The sequence below is a fragment of the Malaclemys terrapin genome, chromosome 1 (genome assembly GCF_027887155.1).
Source record: "Malaclemys terrapin pileata isolate rMalTer1 chromosome 1, rMalTer1.hap1, whole genome shotgun sequence".
Taxonomy (NCBI): domain Eukaryota; kingdom Metazoa; phylum Chordata; order Testudines; family Emydidae; genus Malaclemys; species Malaclemys terrapin.
In genome coordinates this window covers 237,161,313-237,185,730 of record NC_071505.1, presented here as the reverse complement: position 1 = coordinate 237,185,730, position 24,418 = coordinate 237,161,313, and the positions used below count along the sequence as shown (strand labels likewise).

Sequence of the window (24,418 nt, the reverse complement as noted above, 5' to 3'; positions counted from 1 at the left end):
ACCATAACATAAATGAGCTGAAATACCATTTATCCTGTTTATTTAGGCCATTCAGCGTCTAGCTCTACAGCTAAAATGTGTTGTCATTTTATATCTATCCAGACTGCCTTTTTAAAGCAGGGAAGAGACATGTTGCTGATCAGTGGACCACAGAGCTTGCATAACGCAGGTTATTGTGGTAAAGAGGAAGTTACATTTTTACTCAGAAAATCAAACAGGAAGTGGGAAGACCAGAATGAGCAGGGAAGTATAAATTTTGTAAAGACATTTTTCTGTCTACCAAGTGCAACATTTGTGCAAAACTGAATGAGCGTCCTTATTCGTTCTTCAGTGGACATGACGTATACAGACTTCAAAGTACAAAGGTTTGTATTATGTGAGAAATAACGGTCAGCTAGAGCTGCACAGAGCCCCAACAGCATTGAAACTTCTATATGAGCAAGAAATTATAGCTTCATTTGTTCATATTCCCCATCTTTCCACTCCTATGTGTTAGCATTGTCATCACCTACACATCTGGACCTGACTCTGAGTGAAGTGAAAGGCATGTCACAGCTTGGCTTTTCAATGCACATAACACCTACACTGTGTGGCACACCTCAGTCAAAACAATATTATTATAAGCCTTTTGCTGTATTTGAGAGGTCTGCCACACAAGTCACTCAATATGACAGTCACCTTTGCTTTTTATTTACTATTTACAAAATAAAAACCACACCATAAAAAGAGAAGCTGATTCTGTGCTCTAGGCCCACAAAACCAGAGAGAACTCACTATCCCAAGTGTTATACCTTGGAAAAGTTACAAAAGGAGCAGGTTTCCCTTTAAGCTTCTTTCGCTGCCTTGCCAGAGTCAAGCACAAACATGGCCTGCTGCAGTGCCTCAGGGAGAAAGGGAAGCCCAGAATAAGGTGACTCAGTCCCAGAAGCCACTCAAAAAAATTCAGCACAAGCTCCAGCCAAATTAAAGTCCTGCTGTACCAGAAGTATATCATCTAGTCTTTGTTTTGGATTCAACAATCCCTTTCTTAAAGCACTCCATCATGGAGGCCTGTCCACCCTGCCAGAAGCTATGGTGACAAAAACTAAAATGGCAGGCTCTTCAGCAGGTGGGTTGCCTCTAAGTCCTCAGAAAAGGTCAGAGTTGTGCCTCCATGCTGTCTGAAGATCCATGATAAAACCTGTGGACACTACTGTGCTGGAGAAAGCATTCAGAAATAAGCTTGACGTACTTTATATATCTTACAGGATTTTATGAAAATAGTAAGGGTAGGAATAAAACTGAGTTCTGTGTGCAGAAGGTTTTCACCCGCAACTAAGTATAGTCTGCTCACCACCATCTCTCTCCTCCTTTATGAAGAACTAAAATGGGAGGGTGGGGGATGGATTTCTTAGGACTACAGCACAGGACAAGGAAGCAGGACACCTGGATTCTATTCCCTAGTATGTCACAGGCTGACTGATTCACTTGCTCGGGTAAATAATGGTTACCTAACTCACTGTAGCTTTATACAACACCTAACACAATGGGGCCTTGATCCATGACTAGGGCCCAGAGATACTATTGCAATACAAATAAACAACTGTAGATGCCACAATTATTAATTAATACTTTTAAATAGTAATAATAATTAATAAGTTCAAACCATTTCAAGAATCTCAGATGAAAGGAGCTTTAGAAAAACAAAATGCCTTTAAAGAGCAAAAAGAAAAGAGACGAAAATAAAAGGGAGGCATGTGAAATGAGGAAAAAGGTATGGCTTGAGTTTGCAAGTACCTTGATCAGATCAGATCAAATTATTTTCAGAAAAAAAATATCAACAACAAAACCACAGTATAAAAATCTAGGCAGAATGAATGTTCATTTAATTGTATTAGTTATGTAACCTCAATTTAAAAAACAAAAAACTTCTCTGCAATAAGTTTTCTTTAAAGAAATTGCAAAAATTATGTGCCACTGCATTTGCTACATGTCAGCTTTAAATATCTGAGATACTGAGACAATGATTCAGATACCTCCCAATATCTGCACAATGGTATAGTGGCAACTGATTTTTTTAATCTACAACAAAATTATGTTGTAGAGGGGCTTTTTTAATCTTCAAAGCATTTAAGTGACTGAGGTGACCAGTTAGTAATACACACAAGAAGCTTCTGAAGACAAATAGTCCATAGTAAATATTTTGAAGTGAGCTGGTCTGTGCCATTAAAATACATCATCATCATCTTTCTGTTGCTGCAGAATAGCGAAAAGTTTTTGGATCCAAGGAAAACACTGTTTGTCTGGGTGGCATTCGGTATCTCACATTTTTCCAGAACTTTGTATTTGCTGAGTGAGATTTCTCTGTGAAGTCCCCTTTCCACTGGATGGCCCCATACTTTTGTTTAATGTATTTAATGGATTCTGGCATGTTTGTGTTGTCCTGTATTTTATCTAGTTCAATCAGAATAATTTTTATTTCATCCCGGATAAGAGCATTGTACACAGCCAGTTGCTGTTCAAAGGTATCTTCTAACACATTGTAACTCGATGCTTCTGATTCTAAAATTATCATCAGTCTTCTGCTTCGTTTGATGGTTTCATCAATAACATTGACCACAGCTGTAAGTAATGCAAGAATGATCAAAGTAGGCATAGAAAAGTTTCAACTTATGCAAAACATCTCTCATTATTTTAAAAGTACATACTTATGGAGCAGTGGCTCGCTCAGAAGATTAGTAGAATATAGAACCTTTCAAAAACAGATTGTTAGTTCCAATCCAGCTCACTTCAGCAGCAATCAAAAGTGGTTTCTACCTGAGGACTTGCCAGTGACCTGTGTGAAATGAGTTTGTAGTCTAGATCTCATTGAACAGACATTCACACCACAAAACCCACTAATGGCACGTGGGAGGCAGTGTTCCCTGGTGGATAAAGCACTGGACGGGGACTCAGGAGACCTGGATTCTACTTCCAGTTTGACGTCTGGCCTGCTAGTTGACTTTAGGCAAGTCACTTCACCACTCTGTACCTCAGTTTCCACATCTGTAAAATAGGGGATTCTTAGCTGCTTTGCAAAGCTCTTTGAAATCTACTGATGAAAAGCTCTACAGAAAAACTAGATTATTATTATTATCATTATCATCATCATCAATAATGATTGGTATTCTTGTTATTCTCACTTGAGGGTTTTTTTTTTTTTTTTTAATTAAATAATGGCATCTTGTATTTCTGTCTCAGAAGAGGAATTCTTCATAGGGAATAGTTGCTCCAGTCCCTCATCCTTAAAAATCAGCAATGGTATAGTCAATGCAGCTAAACTAAGTTTACAAAATTAGTCAGTCTCACATTGTTTTTTCATCACCAGCATACACAACAAATCTTAGAACAACATGTCAAATGGAAACACAGCAAGGGTAATATTAATTTTGCTATTTTTAACATACCTTCCCCTAATAAATCATCCCTTCCAAGTATAAAAAGATTATATCCACACTGGCTCTCTAAGACCTCGGGTAGTATTCTCAGAGCAAAGTTGTTCAGGGTGAAGACACATCTCACCCCATTGGGTTTTGGATACATGACGTATGCATCATAGATCTTCCCATCTGAAGCTATAAAGAAAGAGCAAGAGACTCCTTTAAAAAAAAACTACCTTTATTACAATTTTAATTGTTTAGTATTTAAAATCCTCTGGCAAACCACCAGGAAAGAGGATGAAATGCTCTAAAATGAAAGGTGGATGACCAGCCATAGATCTAACTCATTCTCTCCTCATGGATGAGGGGTTTGCCACAATGTGGATTGGGCACAGCACCCTACGATCTGCAGGGAAAGAAGTCCCAGCCCCACTGGTCCTAGGAAGACATCCACAAGCATATCTACCTCCTCCAGAATGCTCTCCAGCCCTTCTCCTGCCTGACATTGGCTGAACACCAGAGCTAATGGGAAATGCCAAATATTTGTCAGCAGAAAATTTGAGAACATTTTGGGGGTTTAGATTTGGTAGAAATTTCCCACCAAAAAAAATATATTTTTTTCATAAACAAAGCAAACAAAAATAGTCAAATGCTTTTCAAAAACCGTGTTGAGTTAAAAAAATTATTTTTTTACCAAAACCCCAAATCTGGTTTTTCATTGAAAAATTGGAAAAATTTTGTCACATGAAATTTTCCTATGAACATTTTAATTTTTGACCAAAATCCATTTTTCGTCAAAATTCCTTTCCAATGAAATCATTTCAAGCAGCCCTACTAAACATTAATCCTCTCAGGAAGCTAATGCTAGTAGAAGAAGGGGGGAGACCACGGTTCAAAACCCTATTCCAGTGTGGGTATTCAAACCTAGGTCTCCCACATCCTGAGTGAGTGCCCTAAGCACAGGGTTAAAGGTTATAAGAGCAACACCCCTATCTCCCCATTGCTATAAGGGGAGCAGCAGCAGCATCAACGCCTCTACTCATTTTGTGACTTTAGCCCCAAATTATTACTATTGTTATTTTGGGCCCAGAGTATTTGGCAAATTTGTATCAAATTCACAAATAGTTTCTAATTGACCAAAACAGGAATAACCCATTCCTCCAAAAAATGTTGCCTGGCTCTAATTGTAAGCTGTGTGGGGCAAAGGCTCTTTTTGTTCTGGGCTTGTACAGTGACCAGCACAACAGAATGCTGGTCAGTGAAAGGGGTTCCTAGGTGCTTCTGCAGTACAAAGAATAATATAACATGTAGCAGCTGCTCCCCCTTCTCAAACCTTTGCACACATCCCCACAGTGCATAAAAGTAATAAAATACATGGTAATCAAGGAATGGGGCAGTGGTGGCACTTTTTCCCCCTTTGGCACCTGCCTCTCATAGCTTTCAGCTTTTAAAAGGAAGGGGACGGAGAAGGGGATGGATAAAAAGAGGAACTTGTAGACAGAGTCTGATTTTCAATAGAAACATTCCAGGCAAAATCTCATATTGCCTCTCCTATACAAAGCTGCTTTTTTTTTTTTTTTTTTTTTTTTTAATTATTTTTAACCTTGGGCAGTACCATTGCTGCTAAATGGCAGTACGTTGCTCTGGTGACCTCTACTGGTCACCAACAGGTAAGCTATAAAGCTTATGGCAAAACGAGGAGCATTTTTTAGCAAAGCAGACAGCAATCCACAGATCTGGGGAAAGCATGGATTTCTGGTTGAACCACCTAACCATCATTGCCACATATACTTCCAATTGTTTATCATCTTAGTATGGTATGCATTTTACTCACTCATTTCAAACACGCTCCAATTGCTTTAGAAAATTCTAAACAAGTTCTACCCCGGGGGTCATTTCTTTCCCATCATCAGAAGACCTTCCTAAATACTCTTCTGTAGGTTACAAAAATCAATATAAAAAGGTAGCAAACTGGCTACTCTGACATACCTTCTTTCATTAAAAAAGCACAGCAAGAACTACGATACCAAAGCACAATGTCAATCTTGAAAAACTTGAAGATTAATAAAGTAACAACTGTTAAAAGCAGCAATGCAATGAATCCTCCAGTCAGTGAGTTGTGAAAATCTGCAACTGCATCAGTAAAAGAAAAAGAGAAGAAATTGCGGAATTTGTCCAACTTTGAACTTTCAAACAACTGTAGTAATATTCAAAAGCTACATTTCTATATTCTCATTTTTTTAATAAAAATAAACTATACATATGTATTACTATAGAACAACCATATCAATTATTGGTTGGGCAAAGCAAAAAGTAGAGCATCTAATACACAGGAAAATAATTAACATTTTATGTTTTCATAACACCTGCTACTGGGGGATGTGAATGCTCTTTACAAGCATGAATAAATCCTCATAACAGCTCTCTAGGTTAAATAGTGTTAACAGTAGTTTATAGATGAAGAAACCTTGGCATAAAGAAATTAATACACAAATTTTCAAAAGTAACCCCTAAATTTGACCCACAATGATTGATTGTTGTGTGTAGTCCAGGCTGAGGATTTCTGATGGTTAGTGTGTAAGACAGTGAGTCAGGAGACTCAATTTCTATTCCAAGCATTGTCACTGACTCAGTGTGTAGCTATAAGCAAGTCATTTAGGCTCAAATTTCTGAGGGCCTCAATTTTTGATCATCCAATATATGGCACAGTAGTTCTGAACCTTGCTCATTCATTTCTATTCCTTGAAAGCTTCTCGTAATTTACTCTAGTGTAGAAATCCCTACAAACACTGCTGTTTAAAATTTCCCTTCACATACGTACATTCAGCCTTTTTATTAATCTCCTAAATCTTCATATGCACACCTCCAATTTCTACACACACACACACACACACACCCCTACCTTCCCTTCTGAGTCCTGCCCTCCCCCGCAACTCACACATCTTAAAGTTAAAGTTAATCAAAAGGAAAAGCAGTTTATCTATTTAGATACGTATATAACTCGCATAATTATGGTATCTGAGCACAGTATCCAACTCTTCCTGGGAAAGTCAAATCAAATGTATCCAATAATGCATTACCTCTGTGTTTTAATGCTATATATGTTGCAACTTGACCAAAGGAATTCAAAGCATGGCAGACAAAGTGATGTTCGTAATCCTCGCTATTGACTTCGGAAATGTTGAGTCTCACTGTAGTGAGAGGGTGTCCATCACAGAAAGTTTCGCTTCTATCCAAAAGGTAGCAAACACAGTAATAAAAACAACTCAATCCTTACTGAAGTGGTTTCTTCGCTAGCAATCACAACAGGACAATAGTCACTGATCTTCAACACTATGACCATATATCAGATTCTTTTCAGAACTGACGGATACCTTGAATCTATAAGGGGATCTTCATGACACTTTGTCTATCTCTGACAAGCAAGATGGAGATCAGGAGACATCCTTATATAAACACAGTTGGTGCACTGTTTCCTCAAAAGCATACACAGTTTCTGTAGGCTACTCGTATAAAATATTTGCTTTATACATTAAACTTACGGGCACATTTCAGCTTGCAAAAACATGAGTGTAGGGAAAGGATTGTATTAGAGCTTTTAATGTCTTTGAACGCTGTGGATGCAGCTGTAGAGGCCACAGAGATGGCTGGGGGAGAATGCCCCCCAGCATAAGTATACATAAGGAAGCTACAGGCTGCCACACAAGGTCCCTCTTCCATCCCACCATAAGCTCTGGTGTAGGAAATGGGCCAGTGGTGGGGCTGGAGCTAGAGGAGGTGGGACCATAACACTCATACAATTCTGGGAGTACCATCACCCACAGACAGTTCAGGCATGGCTGCCATTTCAGCCCCAGGAGTAGCACAGAATTAGGAGGGCTTAGCCCTTCCTTCCCTGGGCTGTGAGGTTTGTGCTGCACTTTTAAGAGGCCCAACACAAATTTTTCCCCATGGTATTTTCCAACCCCCCCGTGGTACTAACCTTATCACTCATCGGCTTAGTTAAGTGTGGTGGGATAAATGTTACATTAGAAACTGTAACTTTTTAGTACTGGGAGAATGGGGGATATCATTTATCTTGTTAATTTCATATTACATGTCTCACATTAAAGAACCTATCTGCTTATCCAATTAATGTTTATCACTTAAAATATTCTATTTATAATTTTAAATGTCAACTAATTATTTAAATATATTCATAAATGAAGGTTATAGACCTTATGCATCAGTGATGTATGGATTAATTATCTATTACATACAATAAAACCACTAAACTAAAAAAATATTATTGAGGTTGCAAGGTCAAAAGTTAGGAAATGCCAGAATTATGACTGGACAACCTTAATCTGGGACCTCTCCATGGCTGCATTATGATATAGTCTTTAATTACATGATCACTTACTCTGTTTCCATTGGACCATGTGTCATTCATTACACAGGATGGATGGTGCTCACTTAGTGAGCAACTATTCAAAATTTTATTTTCTCCCTGTTCAATCTGTAACCCTAGACCTGATTTACCACATGCTATTCAGACCACACTCTGAAGATAGAATTAGTAATTTCCTTGTGGGATTTTCTATGGCTTTTCTTCATTACAGTACCTGAGTGCTTCACAAACATTCATTCGTTTATCTTCACAAAACCCCCAGGAGATGAGGGGTGGTGGAAGCCCCATTTTGCAGATTTTTTTTTGCAAACTGAGGCACAGAAGGATTGAGGTCAAAAAGTGTCCACTAATTTTGGGTGCCCAATTTGAGGCACCTAAGACTCTGTCCTAGCCCCGGTCCCCTTACCCAGTCAGTCCCAGTTCCTCCCATCCCAGCTCCTCATCTGATCCATCTTTCTCCCCAACCCTGGAGCCCAGCCACCTCCTCCCCCAATTCCTCCCCGACACCCAGCTCCTTGTCCTAGTCTCTTTTCCCAGCCAGTCCCAGTTCTGCTCCTGTACCCAGACTCGTCATCAAATCTGCTTCCCCTCCTTGCCACCTCCTCTCCTCACCCCACTGGTTCTCAGTCTCCTTGTTCAGAAAGTCCCAATCTTCCCCTAGCTCTTCATACAATCTCAGTCCTCCCCGCACCTACTGGCTTCCCATTCTTCCCGATTACCTCTCCAGCTCCCAATCCTAGCCTCCTTGCCCACCCCAAGTCCCTATTTCCCTCAGCCCCTCCCTGCCAGCCTCCAGTCACAGTTTCTGCCTCCCAAATGTTCCTTGTCCCTGTCTACACCCCTACATGTCTGGCTCTAGTCCCCCCTGCATTTGAATCAGGCAGCTTCCTCTCTCACACTGCCTGGGCCCAATGACGCACGCGCGCGTGTGTGTGTATGTGTGTGGAGGCGGTAGTCATTGAGAGCACAGGAGAGAGAGTCTCCCTGCTCTCAATTCAGGTGCCCAGACCCAGACCGGGCAGCATCCCAGAGCTGCAAGAGCAGGGAAAGTCCTGCTGAGCCCTGGTCTGAAGCATGGTCCATGTGGACGGAATCTTCAGGGAATTTACCTGTAAAATCTAAGAAGTTTCTAAGGCTCATAATGTAGCCAAATTTAGGCAGATTTTCATGGGGATGGAAAAATATGCAACCCTGACACAGAGGCCACCCCCAGCCAAATTTAAAGTCCCTGCTCCAAAGCATATGGGCACTAGAGCTTTTCAAATAAAAGGTTGCCAGAATTTTGTAACATAGGGTAAAAAAAAAAAAAATCATTTTGCCCCAACCTCATTCTCAGAAATGTCAGAACCGTTTTGACGGGAATTAAAAGAAAAAAAAATCAGCTTAAAGCAGAACCCAGCATGTAAAATTTCAGCCCAAACAATTAAAGTTTGGCAAAGTAATAAACAACTGAAAACAAGGTCTTCTAACCGAAAGTGTTGGGAACCTTAGTAAAAGGCAGTGCTACTAGCCCCACCTATAATTAGATCACAAAAGTGTGTTTATTTGTGTAACAGTAAATTTTCCATGGCTGGTTCAAACAAAACAGAGAAATTATACAAGATTTTAGCTGATAATCCAATATATTCTGATCTTGAAGCATACTTACTCATAATCTTCCTCTTCAAAAATTCTACTCTTATAATATATATCAATGTACGTGTCGTTGACTGTCCAGTACACCTGAAATACTTCAGCGCCTGTTACATTGCAGTCCACTATGACACGTGAGCCTACAAGACAGTGTTACAAAGTGGCAATTTAAATAACTATATTGTAGTTAAGGGCCATACAATTCCCTACACTAATACATATAAGAATGCAAAATCCACTGGAGGTCAGCTACAGGCATGGAGGGGGCAGAGGATTTTTCATAGATTCATAGATTCTAGGACTGGAAGGGACCTCGAGAGGTCATCGAGTCCAGTCCCCTGCCCTCATGGCAGGACCAAATTCTATGTAGACCATCCCTGATAGACATTTATCTAACCTACTCTTAAATATCTCCAGAGATGGAGATTCCACAACCTCCCTAGGCAATTTATTCCAGTGTTTAACCATCCTGACAGTTGGGAACTTTTTCCTAATGTCCAACCTAAACCTCCCTTGCTGCAGTTTAAGCCCATTGCTTCTTGTTCTATCCTTAGAGGCGAAGGTGAACAAGTTTTCTCCCTCCTCCTTATGACACCCTTTTAGATACCTGAAAACTGCTATCATGTCCTCTCTCAGTCTTCTCTTTTCCAAACTAAACAAACCCAATTCTTTCAGCCTTCCTTCATAGGTCATGTTCTCAAGACCTTTTATCATTCTTGTTGCTCTTCTCTGGACCCTCTCCAATTTCTCCACATCTTTCTTGAAATGCGGTGCCCAGAACTGGACACAATACTCCAGTTGAGGCCTAACCAGAGCAGAGTAGAGTGGAAGAATGACTTCTCGTGTCTTGCTCACAACACACCTGTTAATACATCCCAGATCATGTTTGCTTTTTTTGCAACAGCATTATACTGTTGACTCATATTTAGCTTGTGGTCCACTATAACCCCTAGATCCCTTTCCACCGTACTCCTTCCTAGACAGTCTCTTCCCATTCTGTATGTGTGAAACTGATTTTTCCTTCCTAAGTGGAGCACTTTGCATTTGTCTTTGTTAAACTTCATCCTGTTTACCTCAGACCATTTCTCCAATTTGTCCAGGATGGGCAAAGCAACAACAGCAGCTCCACACTACGTTCTCCATGCCTTCCCACTCCATTTCACAGAAACCCCTCTGACCCAAATGTACAAGTTCAGGGATCTGCAGGTTAGGAAGGGGACTGGCTGGGCCAGACGGAGCTGAATCCAGGAGAGACTAGCCATTCTCTGTGGCATCAGCCATCCAAAATTTTCACAGGGGTTTCCTCACTGGATCTGTTCCACATCTGTAGGCGTTCTGGAGCAGCCACTTCTAAAGAGCACAGAAGGAGCTGTGTTGCAGTGAAGAAGGCGGCTGGGGAAAGCAATGTCGCCTCATACAACTTCCTCTGCCTCTCAAAATATTCCCTGGACATTTCCTAGGGTCTGGAAGGTCAAACCTCTTGTCTGTTCCACTTTCTTCTCCCTCAGGAAGTTAATATATGAAAGACCCTCTGAGCTGAATCTCGTGGAGTTTCCTGGCTGCTAAAGGTTTGTCTACACAGTAGCTGAGAGGGTGATTCCCAGCGCAGGTAGACAGACATGCACTACCTCTGCGTGGCTGTAGCAGCTTGGCTAGCCACCAGAGTATGTACCCAGGGGGTTGGGCAGAATTAAACTTGGGCAGCTAGTCCATGCCACTGTGGCCACACTGCTATTTTTAGCATGCTAGCTTGATCAAAGCTTGTGCATCTGTCTACCCACCAGGAAAGCATCATCCCAGCTGTTGTATAGACACACGCTTAGTAGTTTTTTGTTGCATAAGGGGCACTTTTGCTGTAAAGGAAGATATGACTAAGCAAACAGCACTTGGAAATCCTCTTGAGTTTAAATTCCGTTTAGGATACACATTATTATTTTGTTGTAAGAAAACTTGCTTACCAAGTTCTACTTCAATGGTATTGTTTCTTGGGTAAAATATTTCTGGTGGTGTGTTCCGTGGACTCACTAAACAAAAAAACAAAGTTATTTCAGAAATTCAATGGCCGCTGCAGCATATGGTAAGTGCTACACGCCCACAGTGATGACATTCTTAAAGACAGACATGCAAACAGTGACTTCTGAATAGACAGTGATCAATACTAAAATGCAATAGCCAAACCCTTGATGTTTTTGTTTGCTACTTTAGGTTAATTCACTTGTCTCTCCTCTTTAAGTTCTGGGGCTGCTCTATCTTGGCACAGGGGGATCAACCCTGAACACAATGGCGGCAGCAGAACCACAAGAATACGAAAGTGAAGTGTAAACCACCATCTCGCTGTCTCATACACACACACACACACACACACACACACACTGTTCTTTAGCTGTAGCTGAGAATCTGGATAATATTTCTGAAGTGCAAGGACATAAAAAATAAAAAGGCATATACCTGTCACAGTTAGACTAATGTCTCGTGAAATGTTATATTGTTTTCCCTTGTAAGTATATGATGTTCTGCATGTGTAGTTTCCTTTGTCATGTAGAGTTGCATTTTTAATCACAAGGTAATCATTGAAAGAGACAAACCTTTCCTCTTCAAGCAGCTCACACTCCTAAACACAATTACAATGCTCTGTTAAATCACAGATAGAATACAATATCATGTCCCTCCAGGGCTTGCCTGTATGCTGCAGCCTAAGCTTTTCCTGGACCATAAAGCTGAGACAGTCTCCCTGGTTTGTCTTGGAAAAACACAACATTTCCCTAGGCTCTGAGGTTGTGATTCAAACCAACTCCAGGTCTGTCCACAGACAGGCTTACTTACAATAACTCATTTTACAGAGGGGGAATTAAAGCAATGAGAGGCCAGAATTTGCAGAAAATGTCCACTAACTTAGGGTACCTCAATGATAGGGCACCCAACTTGACATACCTAGTATCTGATTTTTTAGAGTACTTAACTTTTTTTTTAAATGGAGCTTTGGATTGCACAGACATTAATCCATCCTCACAACATTCCTGCGAGGAAGGTGGATAACTATTATTATTCAGATTTAACAGTGCGGGAAATGGAGAAAGGAAGACAAAGGAACTTGCCAAAGTCAGACTGTAAGACAGTGGAAGAGGTAGGATTAGATCACAAGACTTTCTGGCATTTCCTGTTTTTTGAGAGCTAGACAACTTTACCAGCACTCTTTTAATGTATTTTTTTTACTATGTCATAACCAAGGACTGTTTCATTAAGAAAAAAACATTTCTATTATGTACAACTGTAACAGTCCCCTTCATAAATAATCAAGGTAGCTTGAACCCTGCACCTTCAAGATTGCCACACAGACCTCTACCACTTAAGCTAAAAGACTAACAGCAAGAAGCAGGAACAAGTTGTGTACCAGCCACTGGAGGAAGTCATGTAGCACATGGGAATGGTCGGCTACATATGCAGAAGTAGCGCCATTTTACAGGTTGCACAGCCAAGCACACAGATCTAGCACATTCCTTCTAGTAGGCAATGTGGAAAAAAGGAAAAGATTTGAATCTGCCATATTAGAGATGTAGTCATAGGTTTCTGCATCCAGCAGACACCTGAGGATACCATCACAGAGATCTTACGAGATGTAGCCAGGATCGACTCCTCTCTACTGGCACCATGGCAGAAAATCAATGCCTTGAACATCTTCCTGATCCCCCGTATTTCATTTGTCCTGAGGGGATCTGCCATGGTGAAGGTACTTCTTAACAAGGCAGACAGCACCTTTAGGCAGCTAGTGAAGAAGTGGATATTTCTTCCCCAGAGGGCCATCAATGAACTGGTGTACATTTCACACAGGCAGGGAGGCACCAAAGTCCCTCAAATGGGTGATCTGTGCAATGTTGCGGTGATCATTCATGCCTTCTGCCTACTGACGTGCCCTGACACCATGGTGAGGAACTTCGCAGAGAATGCTATGCATGACGTCATCAGGAAGTGAATAGCCAGGACGTCATCAGGAAGTAAATAGCCAGGACCCCTTCCAACCGCCTACTCGAGTGGCTCACTGTAATGCAAATTTGGAAGAGAAGAAGGAGACTGCTTCATTCTGGACTCATACCTGAAATGCTACACAATGACTGGAGAAAGTATCAGCTGCCACTGGACGTGGTGCGAGGAACGCCAGGAGCTGGGAGTCCTGGTGCCACAGGTGAAGAATAAAGAGCACAATATCATCACTCCGAGAGCTAGAACCATGCTGGAGAGGACCCTAAAGGATGCCATCCACTGCCAGTACGTGGAAAACCTGAAACGGAAGCCAGACGAGGGCAAGGCCTTTGAGATGATATGCAAGTGGGATGACAGCAACCACTCCGGGGGCAGTTTCACCCGATTTGCCAACTGGAGGTGCATCCACAAGGCCCGGCTCAACTGCATCCCACTGAACTGAGCCGTCTGCCACAGGAATCGGCACAAGCAATGCAGGAAGTGTGGCTATGCCAACGAGACACTACCCTAAGTCCTGTGTAGCTGCAAGCCCCATTCCAGAGCCTGGCATCTGTGACACAATGCCATCCAGAATTGCCTAGTCAGAGCCATCCCGCCACCCCTGAGGAAAGTGGCCGTAAACTCTGCCATTCCCAGAATGGACAGCCAACTCCGACTGGACACCGTCATCATCAACAAGGAACGAAAGAAGCTCATCATGCTGGATGTCACAGTTGCCTTTGAAAATAGGACCCTGGCCTTCCACGACACTTGATCTCGGAAGCTGGAGAAATACGTCCTTCTGTCCAACACCTTGAGAGCTAGGGACTGTGAGGTTCAAACTCATGCGCTCATCATCGGAGCTCTGGGTGCATGGGACCCCAGTAACGAGCAAGTGTTTAGAGAATGCGGCATTGGTCAATGCTACACTTGGCTGATGTGGCAACTCATGACGTCGGATGCCATCAGATGGTTGAGGGACATCTATCTAGAACACATCACAGGACATTGGCAATACCAGGGGAGATTAGCTGGAGTGCCGATGAGAAGCAAAGTCAGGAAAGTAACTGAAATACTTCCCTGATGGATTGTATTTTCTAAGGGATGACCTATCCTAATTTCTCAATTACTGAGGGACAATCTGCACTCATTGCTATATTTGCTTTCCACAACCAACTCTCTGTATAACTTTTTTCATGAGTGATGTACCCAAATATCTGGATACTAATATCCATACTGTATCTTTAGACTTATTAATCTAAATTTGGGTTATTGCTGATTATGTACTATATGTATTGTATGACTTATTTTCATTTTATGTATTTTTAGATAATCTAAGCACTACATCCAGATGTACAGACACTCTTTCCTCAAGCTGAATATTATATAATTTTAACATTAGCTTTAATACAATTTTTAAATCTGTTCCCTGCGTTTTCAGAATTGACCTTGTGTAACTTCTCAATGGGATATGAATCCTTGCTCACTAATAAGACTTGTAAAGGGCACCAAACACCGGTGTGGAAAAAAGGTATCTAGAACTCATTGTTGGAGAGCCATTAAAAGCAACTAAATATCAAGGTCCTAAAACAGAAACTCCTCTCAAAATGCATTTACGGGGAAAAAAAATCATTAATTTTTTTTAAATGATTCACCAAGAAAACTGGACTTCGAATGAAAAACCCATGTTTTAAAGAAAATAAGAAATACGGACATTAAATAATCATCATCACGTTTTCCATAACTCCCCCACCCTTTCTAATAGATTAAAAGGCAGAAGGGGAGAACATATACTCATTATAACATTGAAATATAAAATGGAGTATTATTAACAGTAAGATTAGGAGTTTTGATAGCTATGTTTTTAATGATTTGTAATTATGGGGAGTGAATGAGTACAAATGAAGTAACCTTTAGGTCAAGACCTTGCTGGCATAAGTGTGGTTTTGGCAATTCCTTTATACAGAATTGATGATTTGCTTAAAATGATATTATTGCCAACAAAACAAAGGTAACATGTTGTGCTGGAAGTCTGGGGGTAAAAACACACAACCCTGTAACAACAAGAAGCCTTTTTAACAGAGGAGATCCAGGGTAAGGTGACACAAAAACAACGTGACACCAAAACTGCAAAACCAGAGCACTTGAATTTGAGCATGCACAATGCATGGGTCATCCAAAACCCAAAGGGCTGGTTTGTTAACAGCCAATTGGATCACTATTAAGTAATCTGTAATGCAGAAATGTATTAAAAATACCTAACTGAACAAGGGTCTAAACTGGAGAAACACCAGACCAGAAATTGAAGGAGAGGACTGAAAGACCAGACCAAGAGATCAGGGAAACAACGACCATCAAGAATTCTAGGAGGACTTCCGATGCCCCGGAATGTGGTAATTTGAGCCCTTTGCCAACTCCGTCTTGTCTGTTATTATTTGTCTGGCATAAATGTATGTCCAGATGCTATAAATGACAATAATTCTGTCAGAAACTGTATAAATAAAGGCCAAAATTGATAACGCCCAAATTGGGTGGATTTGTGACTCAAGTTTCCCAACTTTTACCCCAACATCATGGACCCTTGGCTCTCAGCCCAGCACACCTTTGCTAGTCCAAAGAATATCTGGATGAGGGAAAGAGCTGCAGCAACCACCGTCATTTTGACTGCGTAACATAATTTTATAATAGGAAGTGTTAAGCACTCCCTTAATGTAAGAGGGAGCATAGCACCCCCACACAAGATACCTTCCCTTTATGAAAGATGAGAACATTGTTTACTAAATTTATTTTCACAAGGAAATTATATTCAAGGCAGTTACACCTCACTAGCAAGTAAGAACATGGCATGTGGTTTGGTAGCTCAAATTAGAGCTCACTTTCTGATCCATAATTCATAAATACAAGGCACAGACCAAAAATTAGGGGGTGTCTAACTAGTAAATGCCTTTAGAGAACAAAAGCTAAAGGGTAATTGTCACCTTTTCTCAGTTTATTTTGCAAAAGCTCGTCTCATTTAAAATATGCTGTAGTTTTTCCATTGCCATTCATAAACATCAGTGACTGATATTAAAAAACACTGATTATAGTTTACATATCAAGGAGTTATGACCGCAAAAAAAAGTACTATTTTTACCTTATACCACTGAAGGGGCAAAGTATTCTCCTCATCTCTGAAATAATCCAAATGAGGACACACAACCTTAGCATGTGACGATGTTAGTATCTCCTCCCCAATGGCAAATTCTTCATTAAAGCATAAACCATAAATATTCTTGAAAACTCTTAGGTTCATATATATTTTTCTGCAGCTTGATAAATTCCTGCAATGGAACATAAAATAGCTGAATTAAACTACTTATCGTATTATCCATGTGTATAGCCTCACAACTTCAAGATATGCAGCTTCTTTTAGAGGAGGAAGAGGAGGGGTTTGGAAGTCTGTAGTTTCTATAGTAAACTGACCATTCTATATTTGGCCCATCTTGAAAGCGTAAAAATATTATAAACATGCCCTCTATTGTATTAATTCCCTCCACAGCAGTACTTATGAAGAAATGTAACTATATGCTGATTATCACACCCACCCACCCTCCGCAAAAAAAGCAAAAACAAAAAAAAACCTACACACAATTTTGCAGCTTACTTCTGCAGTAGTATAACTTTTTTTAAAAAAGTCTTTACCTTATAACACATTCATAGGATCCTGAATCGTCTAAAGTTGCAGGGAGAAACCAAATGAAGTTCTTTTGCTGGTGAATTCTGGAATGCTTGTCTTTAGACACAGATGTTTGGCTACCAGTTTTGTACCAAGTCAAGTTGTAGTCTGTGTTTTCAAAATTCAGTATTTTATCTACTGAACAGTTGACAGCAAGTGGCTGTCCTTCATGTACAAAATTGTGCTTAAGAAACACATCATAGACTTCGCATTCTTCTAAAGGAAGACAAAATGAAAAACAAGAGAAAAGCTTAAAATTTGTAAAATAAAATTTTGAGTTTATTTCTTTACTATGTTGACAAAGTTTACTACAATTTCAACATTCATCCTTAATTCAGTTACAGGAGAGAGAACTACTGTTATTCATCTTCAGACTGGAAGATACCACATCATCATACTCAAATGATGTGGTGGATGTAGCTAGGCAACTGAAATGAAATATTCTGGTTCTGCATGTTGCACCTTTAAACATGGGCAAATCCCTACTGCAGGGCTGCCATTTTTGTTTTTCATCTTCAATGCAGAATGTTAGTGAATCGTTGTTTTCTCTGACATTCACACAGACTTCTTATTTGTTCTTACTTTGTTTCTTAATGTAGCTTCTTCATCTGAAATAAGCCATCAAAAGAGAGAATAATGCATGTTCCTATCTTTCTGTATGTAAAAGCATCTAGTTAATGGAATTTTGAAGATGAAAGTATAAATTGTACAAATATCAAGGGGTTTCCACTCAGCCACCATCTCATGAGCATGAAGGGTATGATTTTTAAAAGCACTCAATATTGGCCTAATTCTGCTCCCATTGAACTCAGTGGGGTTCAGTGGGAGCGGAATTAGCCTAGCGGTGAGCATTTTTGAAAAATCCTACCTTATGAACCTTTTGTTAGAGTTGTCAACTCTGGTGTCATGGTTATATTTCAGACTCAATCACTACATATTGCTCATCTAAAATTCCTTTTGTTTCAGTTGGATTATGGTTTTCTCTCTCATGCTCTACTTCAACACATTTTTTCTGTAGTACTGTGTGCTGTTAAACTGTTGCTACAGCCTGTGACAAAGGGCTGTATTTTAGTGGTGAGTGAAGTAATTTCTGTACCTATAGAGCCAAAGAAATCCCTCCCCTTTTAAATGTGGAGGGTATGAAACACATGCAAATATTGACCTGATCTGGCTATAAAGAACATAAAGGATAGTGGAATAGGCTCCTTTCTGCCACCAAACCCGAAGCAGTATCCAAAACAGCGACGTGTTTTACGAACTCCCAATATCAATTTCTAAGAAGCCCACTCTGTGCCAGCTAGTATTTTCATGGCACAGGTAAGAATTATAAGATGCATAGGCTGGGAGGCCAATGGGAGTACCTGTTGCCATGGTAGAGAGCAGCCAGCGGATATCCCACATGATCAGCCCCTCCCCACTAATGGCCTGCTAGCCACAAAATTTCCATACAGAAGTTAGGACATCCATTGGGCTAGCGAGCCACACAGCTCCTCTGTCCACAGACATAAAACCCATCTTCACCAGAATGATCTGTTAGAAACTCAGTCAATGAAAATTCATGGCGTTTTTCTTTTAATCAGACTGTGTCCGGCTGCAAGCTTTTTGGATAGCAGGATTTGGCCCTTAGCTTGAAAAACAATATAGGATCCTTCAGAATATAAAGGCATTATATGCTATTATGTAGCATTATCGCTATGATATTATTACTACTATTACATGATCAGATAACAATGAATAATATGGCATATTATTGTGCAAATGATATGCTAATACAGATAAGCTATTTTTTTCTAACTGTAGAGGCAAAGTCAAAATTTCTTGTATTACTGCATATATTTAAGATAAATTTTCATACTGCACCTCATCTATATATATTTTTTTTAAACTTCAACTATATTATATTAAAAAACACAGTTAGGGAAAACCAGATATTTCTCTCACCCCAAACATCTAAATTCAAGTTCCACCTATTAGATCAAGTGAAGAAGCATTTTAGGTTATTGTATTATAGTAATTTATTTATGCTGGTATATATGATAAGGAAGCAAGGCATTAACCAGGATATATGGAGATCACGCTAGCAATTCATATATTATTTCTTTTTTTCACTAAATGTGCACATTTTGCATTAGTAACATTCTATGAAAATTCAATAACTGTCTGTCCCCAATAACATCTTATTCAGACCAGATCTATTAGAAATTTAGAGAGAGAGAGAGAGAGAGCGCAGCAGCAGCAGATCTGGATTGTTAGCCCATGACTGAAGGGCAAAGCAAGATGGATGCAATTCAGAGCTATATCTATATGTAAGCAGAATCAGGATGAGCTCTACCCTGACATCTGGTGGTGAATTATGGCGATTGTGGAAAAGAACTCCAGGGGCTGATCTTGTTTGCATAGGCACACCCACCCGCCTGGCATGAGACAACAGCAACTGAAAGTGGTTACTTTGGATGGGGTGGGATCCCCAGTTTCTCTGTTATTGGGGAAGGAGGAATAAAGTGTTGTTACCCTGATTATGTAAATCAAGGACAATGAAACTGTTTTATGACAGAGGGTCTCACCATCACCTAAGTAGCTCTCGCTAGACAAGGGACATGGGTTCCACAACCCAGTGAATTGAGAGAGGATGTGTATTTGTACTTGACAGTATATGTCTCTCCCCTTCTTGAGGGCCTGAAACACCAATTGTACCCCATCTTCTCTCCACTGTTGAATGTCAGAGCTAACTTTGATTCCATGAGGAGTCCAGTTACAGGCTGCTGAGCTGAATTCACTTTGGGCCAATAGTGCACCAGCACTGGGCCTCCCCTCCTATGAGCTGAAATCATTAAGAGCTAAAGTTACTAAGAGCGGAGATCACTGAGTGCTGTGTTAACTAGTGGGGGTGCCTGAAGCTATATTGCTAAGCGGCTGGTGGAGCCGTTTGGAGGACCAGCAAGCGGCCCAAGGAACGGTGAGCGGAGCCGTTTGCGGGGATGGCTGGAGCAGCTCACAGGTCAGTGAATGGAGCAGAGCCATTTGTGGGGATGACTGGAGCAGCTCACAGGTCGGTGAGGGGAGCGGAGCAGCTCGTGGCAGGGCAGGAAGTGGACTGGCTCATAGTGAAGGCGGCGGCGGCACCCCACGGAAAGATGGCTGGTCAGCCTCGGATCATGTAAGGTGCCCCTTAACACCCTGTGTGCCCCCCTTTTACTCTGGGGCTGCACTGACCAGGGACAGAGACCTTGGGGGTTGTTGGACTTTGGGTGGTTGCTGGACCCAAGAGACTTTGCGGTTGGACTTTGGGGACTCTGGGTGCTTTTTGGGTTGCTGGATTCAAGAACCAAAGGGAAAGGACACGGCCCAATTTGCTGGGGTGGGTCTTTTGCTCAAGGTTTCTGTTATGAATCCTGTTTGTGGTGTTTTTTCCAATTTAATGCTGATGTCGTTTACCTCATGTTATTAAACATTTTCTGCTACACTCAGACTCCGTGCTTGCAAGAGGGGAAGTATTGCCTCTTAGAGGCGCCCAGGGGTGGTATGTAATTGTCCCAGGTCACTGGGTGGGGGCTCGAGCCAGTTTTGCATTGCGTTATTGAAACGGAACCTCTAGATACAGAACCCGGCCCTTGTTGCTGCCAACTTAGATGGGCAGAAGGGTTACATATAAGAAAAGTAGGTTATCATAACTAAGTAAAATGATTAACTGGTTACAAAGTTGATATCTTCAAATTTATGACCATGAGTATGTTTCATTATGTGAACACATTCAGCAAAGCTAAGCCCCAGAAGTTGTCCAATAAGACATTTAATATGCCAGAATGCTGCATATTACACTCTGCTTCAAAGACTTCTACTGTTATTAAGACAGTATGCAATGGAAACATTTGCATCCCCTAAGCACAGAAGTACCACTATTATTAAGATTGCTTATCTTTAGATGTACATATATTTGGAAACAGCTACTCTCGAAGAAAATTACTGTAATGTCTGTGAAAGAACCAATTTCAGAACAAACCCTTAAGGATCCACTGATTAACTTACCTGCCTTGAGTGAATAAAGAAATACTGTTATACTGCACAAAAACAATGTTGTTGATGTCATGTTTCACTAGAGAGGGTAAAAAAAAGAAAGACCTCAATAATGGCTTTCAAAAAACACTTCAAAGCTGAATTTCAATAGTTTATATCAGGGGTAGGCAACCTATGGCACACGTGCCAAAAGCGGCACACGAGCTGATTTTCAGTGGCACTCACACTGCCCGGGGCCTGGCCACCGGTCCGGGGGGCTCTGCATTTTAATTTAATTTTAAACGAAGCTTCTTAAACATTTTAAAAACCTTATTTACTTTACATACAAACAATAGTTTAGTTCTATATTATAGACTTATAGAAAGAGACCTTCTGAAAAGGTTAAAATGTATGACTGGCACGCGAAACCTTAAATTAGAGTGAATAAATGAAGCCTCGGCACAGCACTTCTGAAAGGTTGCCGACCGCTGGTTTATATTAATGTACATTCCACACATTATTTAAATTTATATAGTACTTTTCTCCCAGAAGGCGCTCAACATGCTTTATAAATTTGCAGTACATTGGAGGGAATCACCTACCCAGTAGTGCAGTGGTTTTCAATGGTGGTCCACAGACCCCTGGGGGTCTGCAGACTGCATCTAAGCGGTCTGTGAAATGTTGTCTTCACTACAGAACAATAGTTTTCAATCTCTGGTCCACGGACCCCTGGGGAACCGCCGACTGTCGAAGATTTCCAAAGGGGTCCGCACCTCCATTAGAAATTTTTTAGGGATCCACAAATGAAAAAAGGTTGAAAAGCACTGTGCACTAGTGAAATACACCCATTTCTGCAATGGAACAATGGGACCATTCTGCACCAGTCACACTACACAGCACTTGTTTTCTATTAAGGGGGAGGAGGGGAAGTGAAGAATAGCTTCTTCAATTGAAACAGAGGGATTTTAGCTAGGAAGAATATAATTACCTAAAAACTGCAATTAGAGCAGGACACGAGGGTTAACCACCCTATTCTTGTGAAAAGGGCCACAGGATCTTTAGATGATCACTGGTTCACATCTCAGGCACTTCCAGCTGAGCAGTACCCCTTGTACAATATTGTGAGATGAGCTCAGAAGAACGCTGTGTACTGAGTCAACAGCATTACATCTTGCAACACCTGCTTGCCTTTTATTTTTTAAACTCCTCCTTATATGTTTCCCTTTCAAGTATCAAACAGGAACAATCTTGCTTAGCTATGAGAAAGGGTGAATGGCTGCAAGAATGTTGAGCACAAAGAGTATGTTGAGCATTAAAAAGTAAAGACAAACATTTCTGGGTGGAATTTCAGAAACTTCCTATAATGATCAAACCTGACATTTTCTCATTGAATTCAGTACATAAATAACAATGCTTAACTTAGCATAACTCCTTGGTGTCACTTTAAAAAATGAAAATATTTTGATGGAAAGAGAACATTATATCAAAGAATAGGATCATTTCTGGCATCCAGTTATTTTCTGCGATTTTCCCCTTTATAACTTTTTGCACAAGTTTGAGTAGATTTTTAATACCAGATACGTTAGCCTCCAGCTGTCTTATCTGTACTTAGTACCAGATAGTCTTACTGTTGGGGTGCCCCCATAAATGAAACATTGAGAAACAGAATGCTGGTTTCCTGCCGTTCTCTGGCCAAATCGCCAGTGCAGTTCCCTGCATGCTGCCCCTCCTCTCCAAACTGCTCTTTTGAGCCACCTGAGCTTCCTTCAGTGTGGGAGACCTCTTAACAGGGCATCCCAGGGATTTCCCTAGATGCCCCCTATGGGGGGTGTACAGCCCCCTGAATTTCCCCGTCACCACCCCCCGTTACATGCAGTGCTACCAATTTAGTTGCTGGTTGGACATTTGAATTGAAATGAAATTGAAATATTAATACACACTTTAAAAGCATACACAGTATATGAGAAAATACTTGTATCGGAGAAAGCATAATGGGTTTGAAAAGTATGAACAAAGACTAGCTTCCTCATACAGCTGTTATTTATGACAATGTTGGCACATTTGTTTTGGCTATATTGGCCTAACTAATAATTTCAAATGATAATTTATAAGGTCTGAATGAGCTCTCCCCGATAGCTAATGATGAGCCAGTGATGGGTGGAAAGGCTTCAGGACCAGACTGTATTTACATGAACACACCTACTCTGCCTAGGTATCCAGCAGACAGAGTTATGCTACCCAAGTGATCAATTTTGGCTAGTGTTGGGTTACAAATCACTTAAGTATGAAATGTTGTTATCCTGATTGTAGGAGTAAAGGGCAGCAGGACTGTGCTTAGCCTGACTGAACAAGGGGGGTCTCCCTCAGTGCTTAATTTGTGCTAGGGCTTGCCAGGGCTGAGCCCCGGCACCTCTAGGCTTGGCAGTTCATAGCCCTGGGACCTCTGGGCTTGTCACATCAGTTATGAAAGTAACAAACTTGCTTGAGCCCCAGCACCTCTTTCATTACAAATTAAGCACTGGTCACCCTCAACTGAACTGTGCTCTCTAAGCAGGAGGTTTGGATGCCACATCCTAGTGAAGGGGGGTGGGGGGAGATAGGCAGAGCCCACACCACCAAGCAAAACACCTAAGAGGCACAGGCACTATTTCACCTGCCTCTCTCTCCTGTTTAGAGAGAGAGAACTGATTAGACTTCATAGAGAGTCTGTTGGTTTGTTAAGTGACCACTAGAACTGAAATCACTGATGATCGGGTCTAAGTGCTTAGACCTGCTGTGGGGCAATGTTTCTGTGGAAGAGACAGCCCAGCCTGCACTAGCAGTTTCCCCCCCTGAGAGCTGAAATCACTGAGCAGTGGGTGGAACCGCGAGAGACCGACTTGCAGAGGTCACAGTGGCAGGTGGTAGCAGAAGGTGACAGTGCAGGGCCATTGGGGAGGGAGCGGTAGAGTGAACATAGGCACAACAAACAGCAGCCAGAGCATTGGACTATGTTTTAGTGACTTCGCTCCAGAATGCTAGATTTGTGACAGGAAACTTATCTTGTCTTCCAACAGCGACTATTCCAGGTTCTTCAGAGGAATGAACAGAAGAGGGAATCATTGAATGATCCATCCCATCGTCCACTCCCAGCTTCTGATGAACAGAGGCTAGGGCCAGTCAGAGCATGGTGTTGCATCCCTGCCCATCCTGGCTAATAGCCACTGATGGACCTAATCTCCATGAACTTATCTAGTTCTTTTTTGAACCCTGTTATAATTTTGGCCTTCACAACATCCCTGGCAAAAAGTTCCACGGGTGACTGTGCATTGTGTGAAGAAATACTTCCTTTTG

At 41.1% G+C, this 24,418-nt stretch overlaps 1 protein-coding gene across 1 annotated transcript; it reads right to left on the bottom strand.

Moving 5' to 3' along the window:
* Positions 1-1,844: 1,844 nt before the first annotated feature.
* On the bottom strand, positions 1,845-18,493 carry LOC128836899 (interleukin-1 receptor type 1-like). Its single transcript, XM_054027648.1, has 10 exons — positions 18,454-18,493; positions 17,059-17,308; positions 16,511-16,697; positions 11,869-12,031; positions 11,379-11,444; positions 9,437-9,560; positions 6,479-6,627; positions 5,388-5,531; positions 3,426-3,593; positions 1,845-2,601 (listed from the first exon to the last, which is right to left on the bottom strand). The coding sequence occupies exons 1-10, from the start codon at positions 18,491-18,493 to the stop codon at positions 2,222-2,224; spliced, it is 1,671 nt and encodes a 556-aa protein (XP_053883623.1). The 3' UTR covers positions 1,845-2,221.
* Between the last annotated feature and the right edge of the window lie 5,925 nt (positions 18,494-24,418).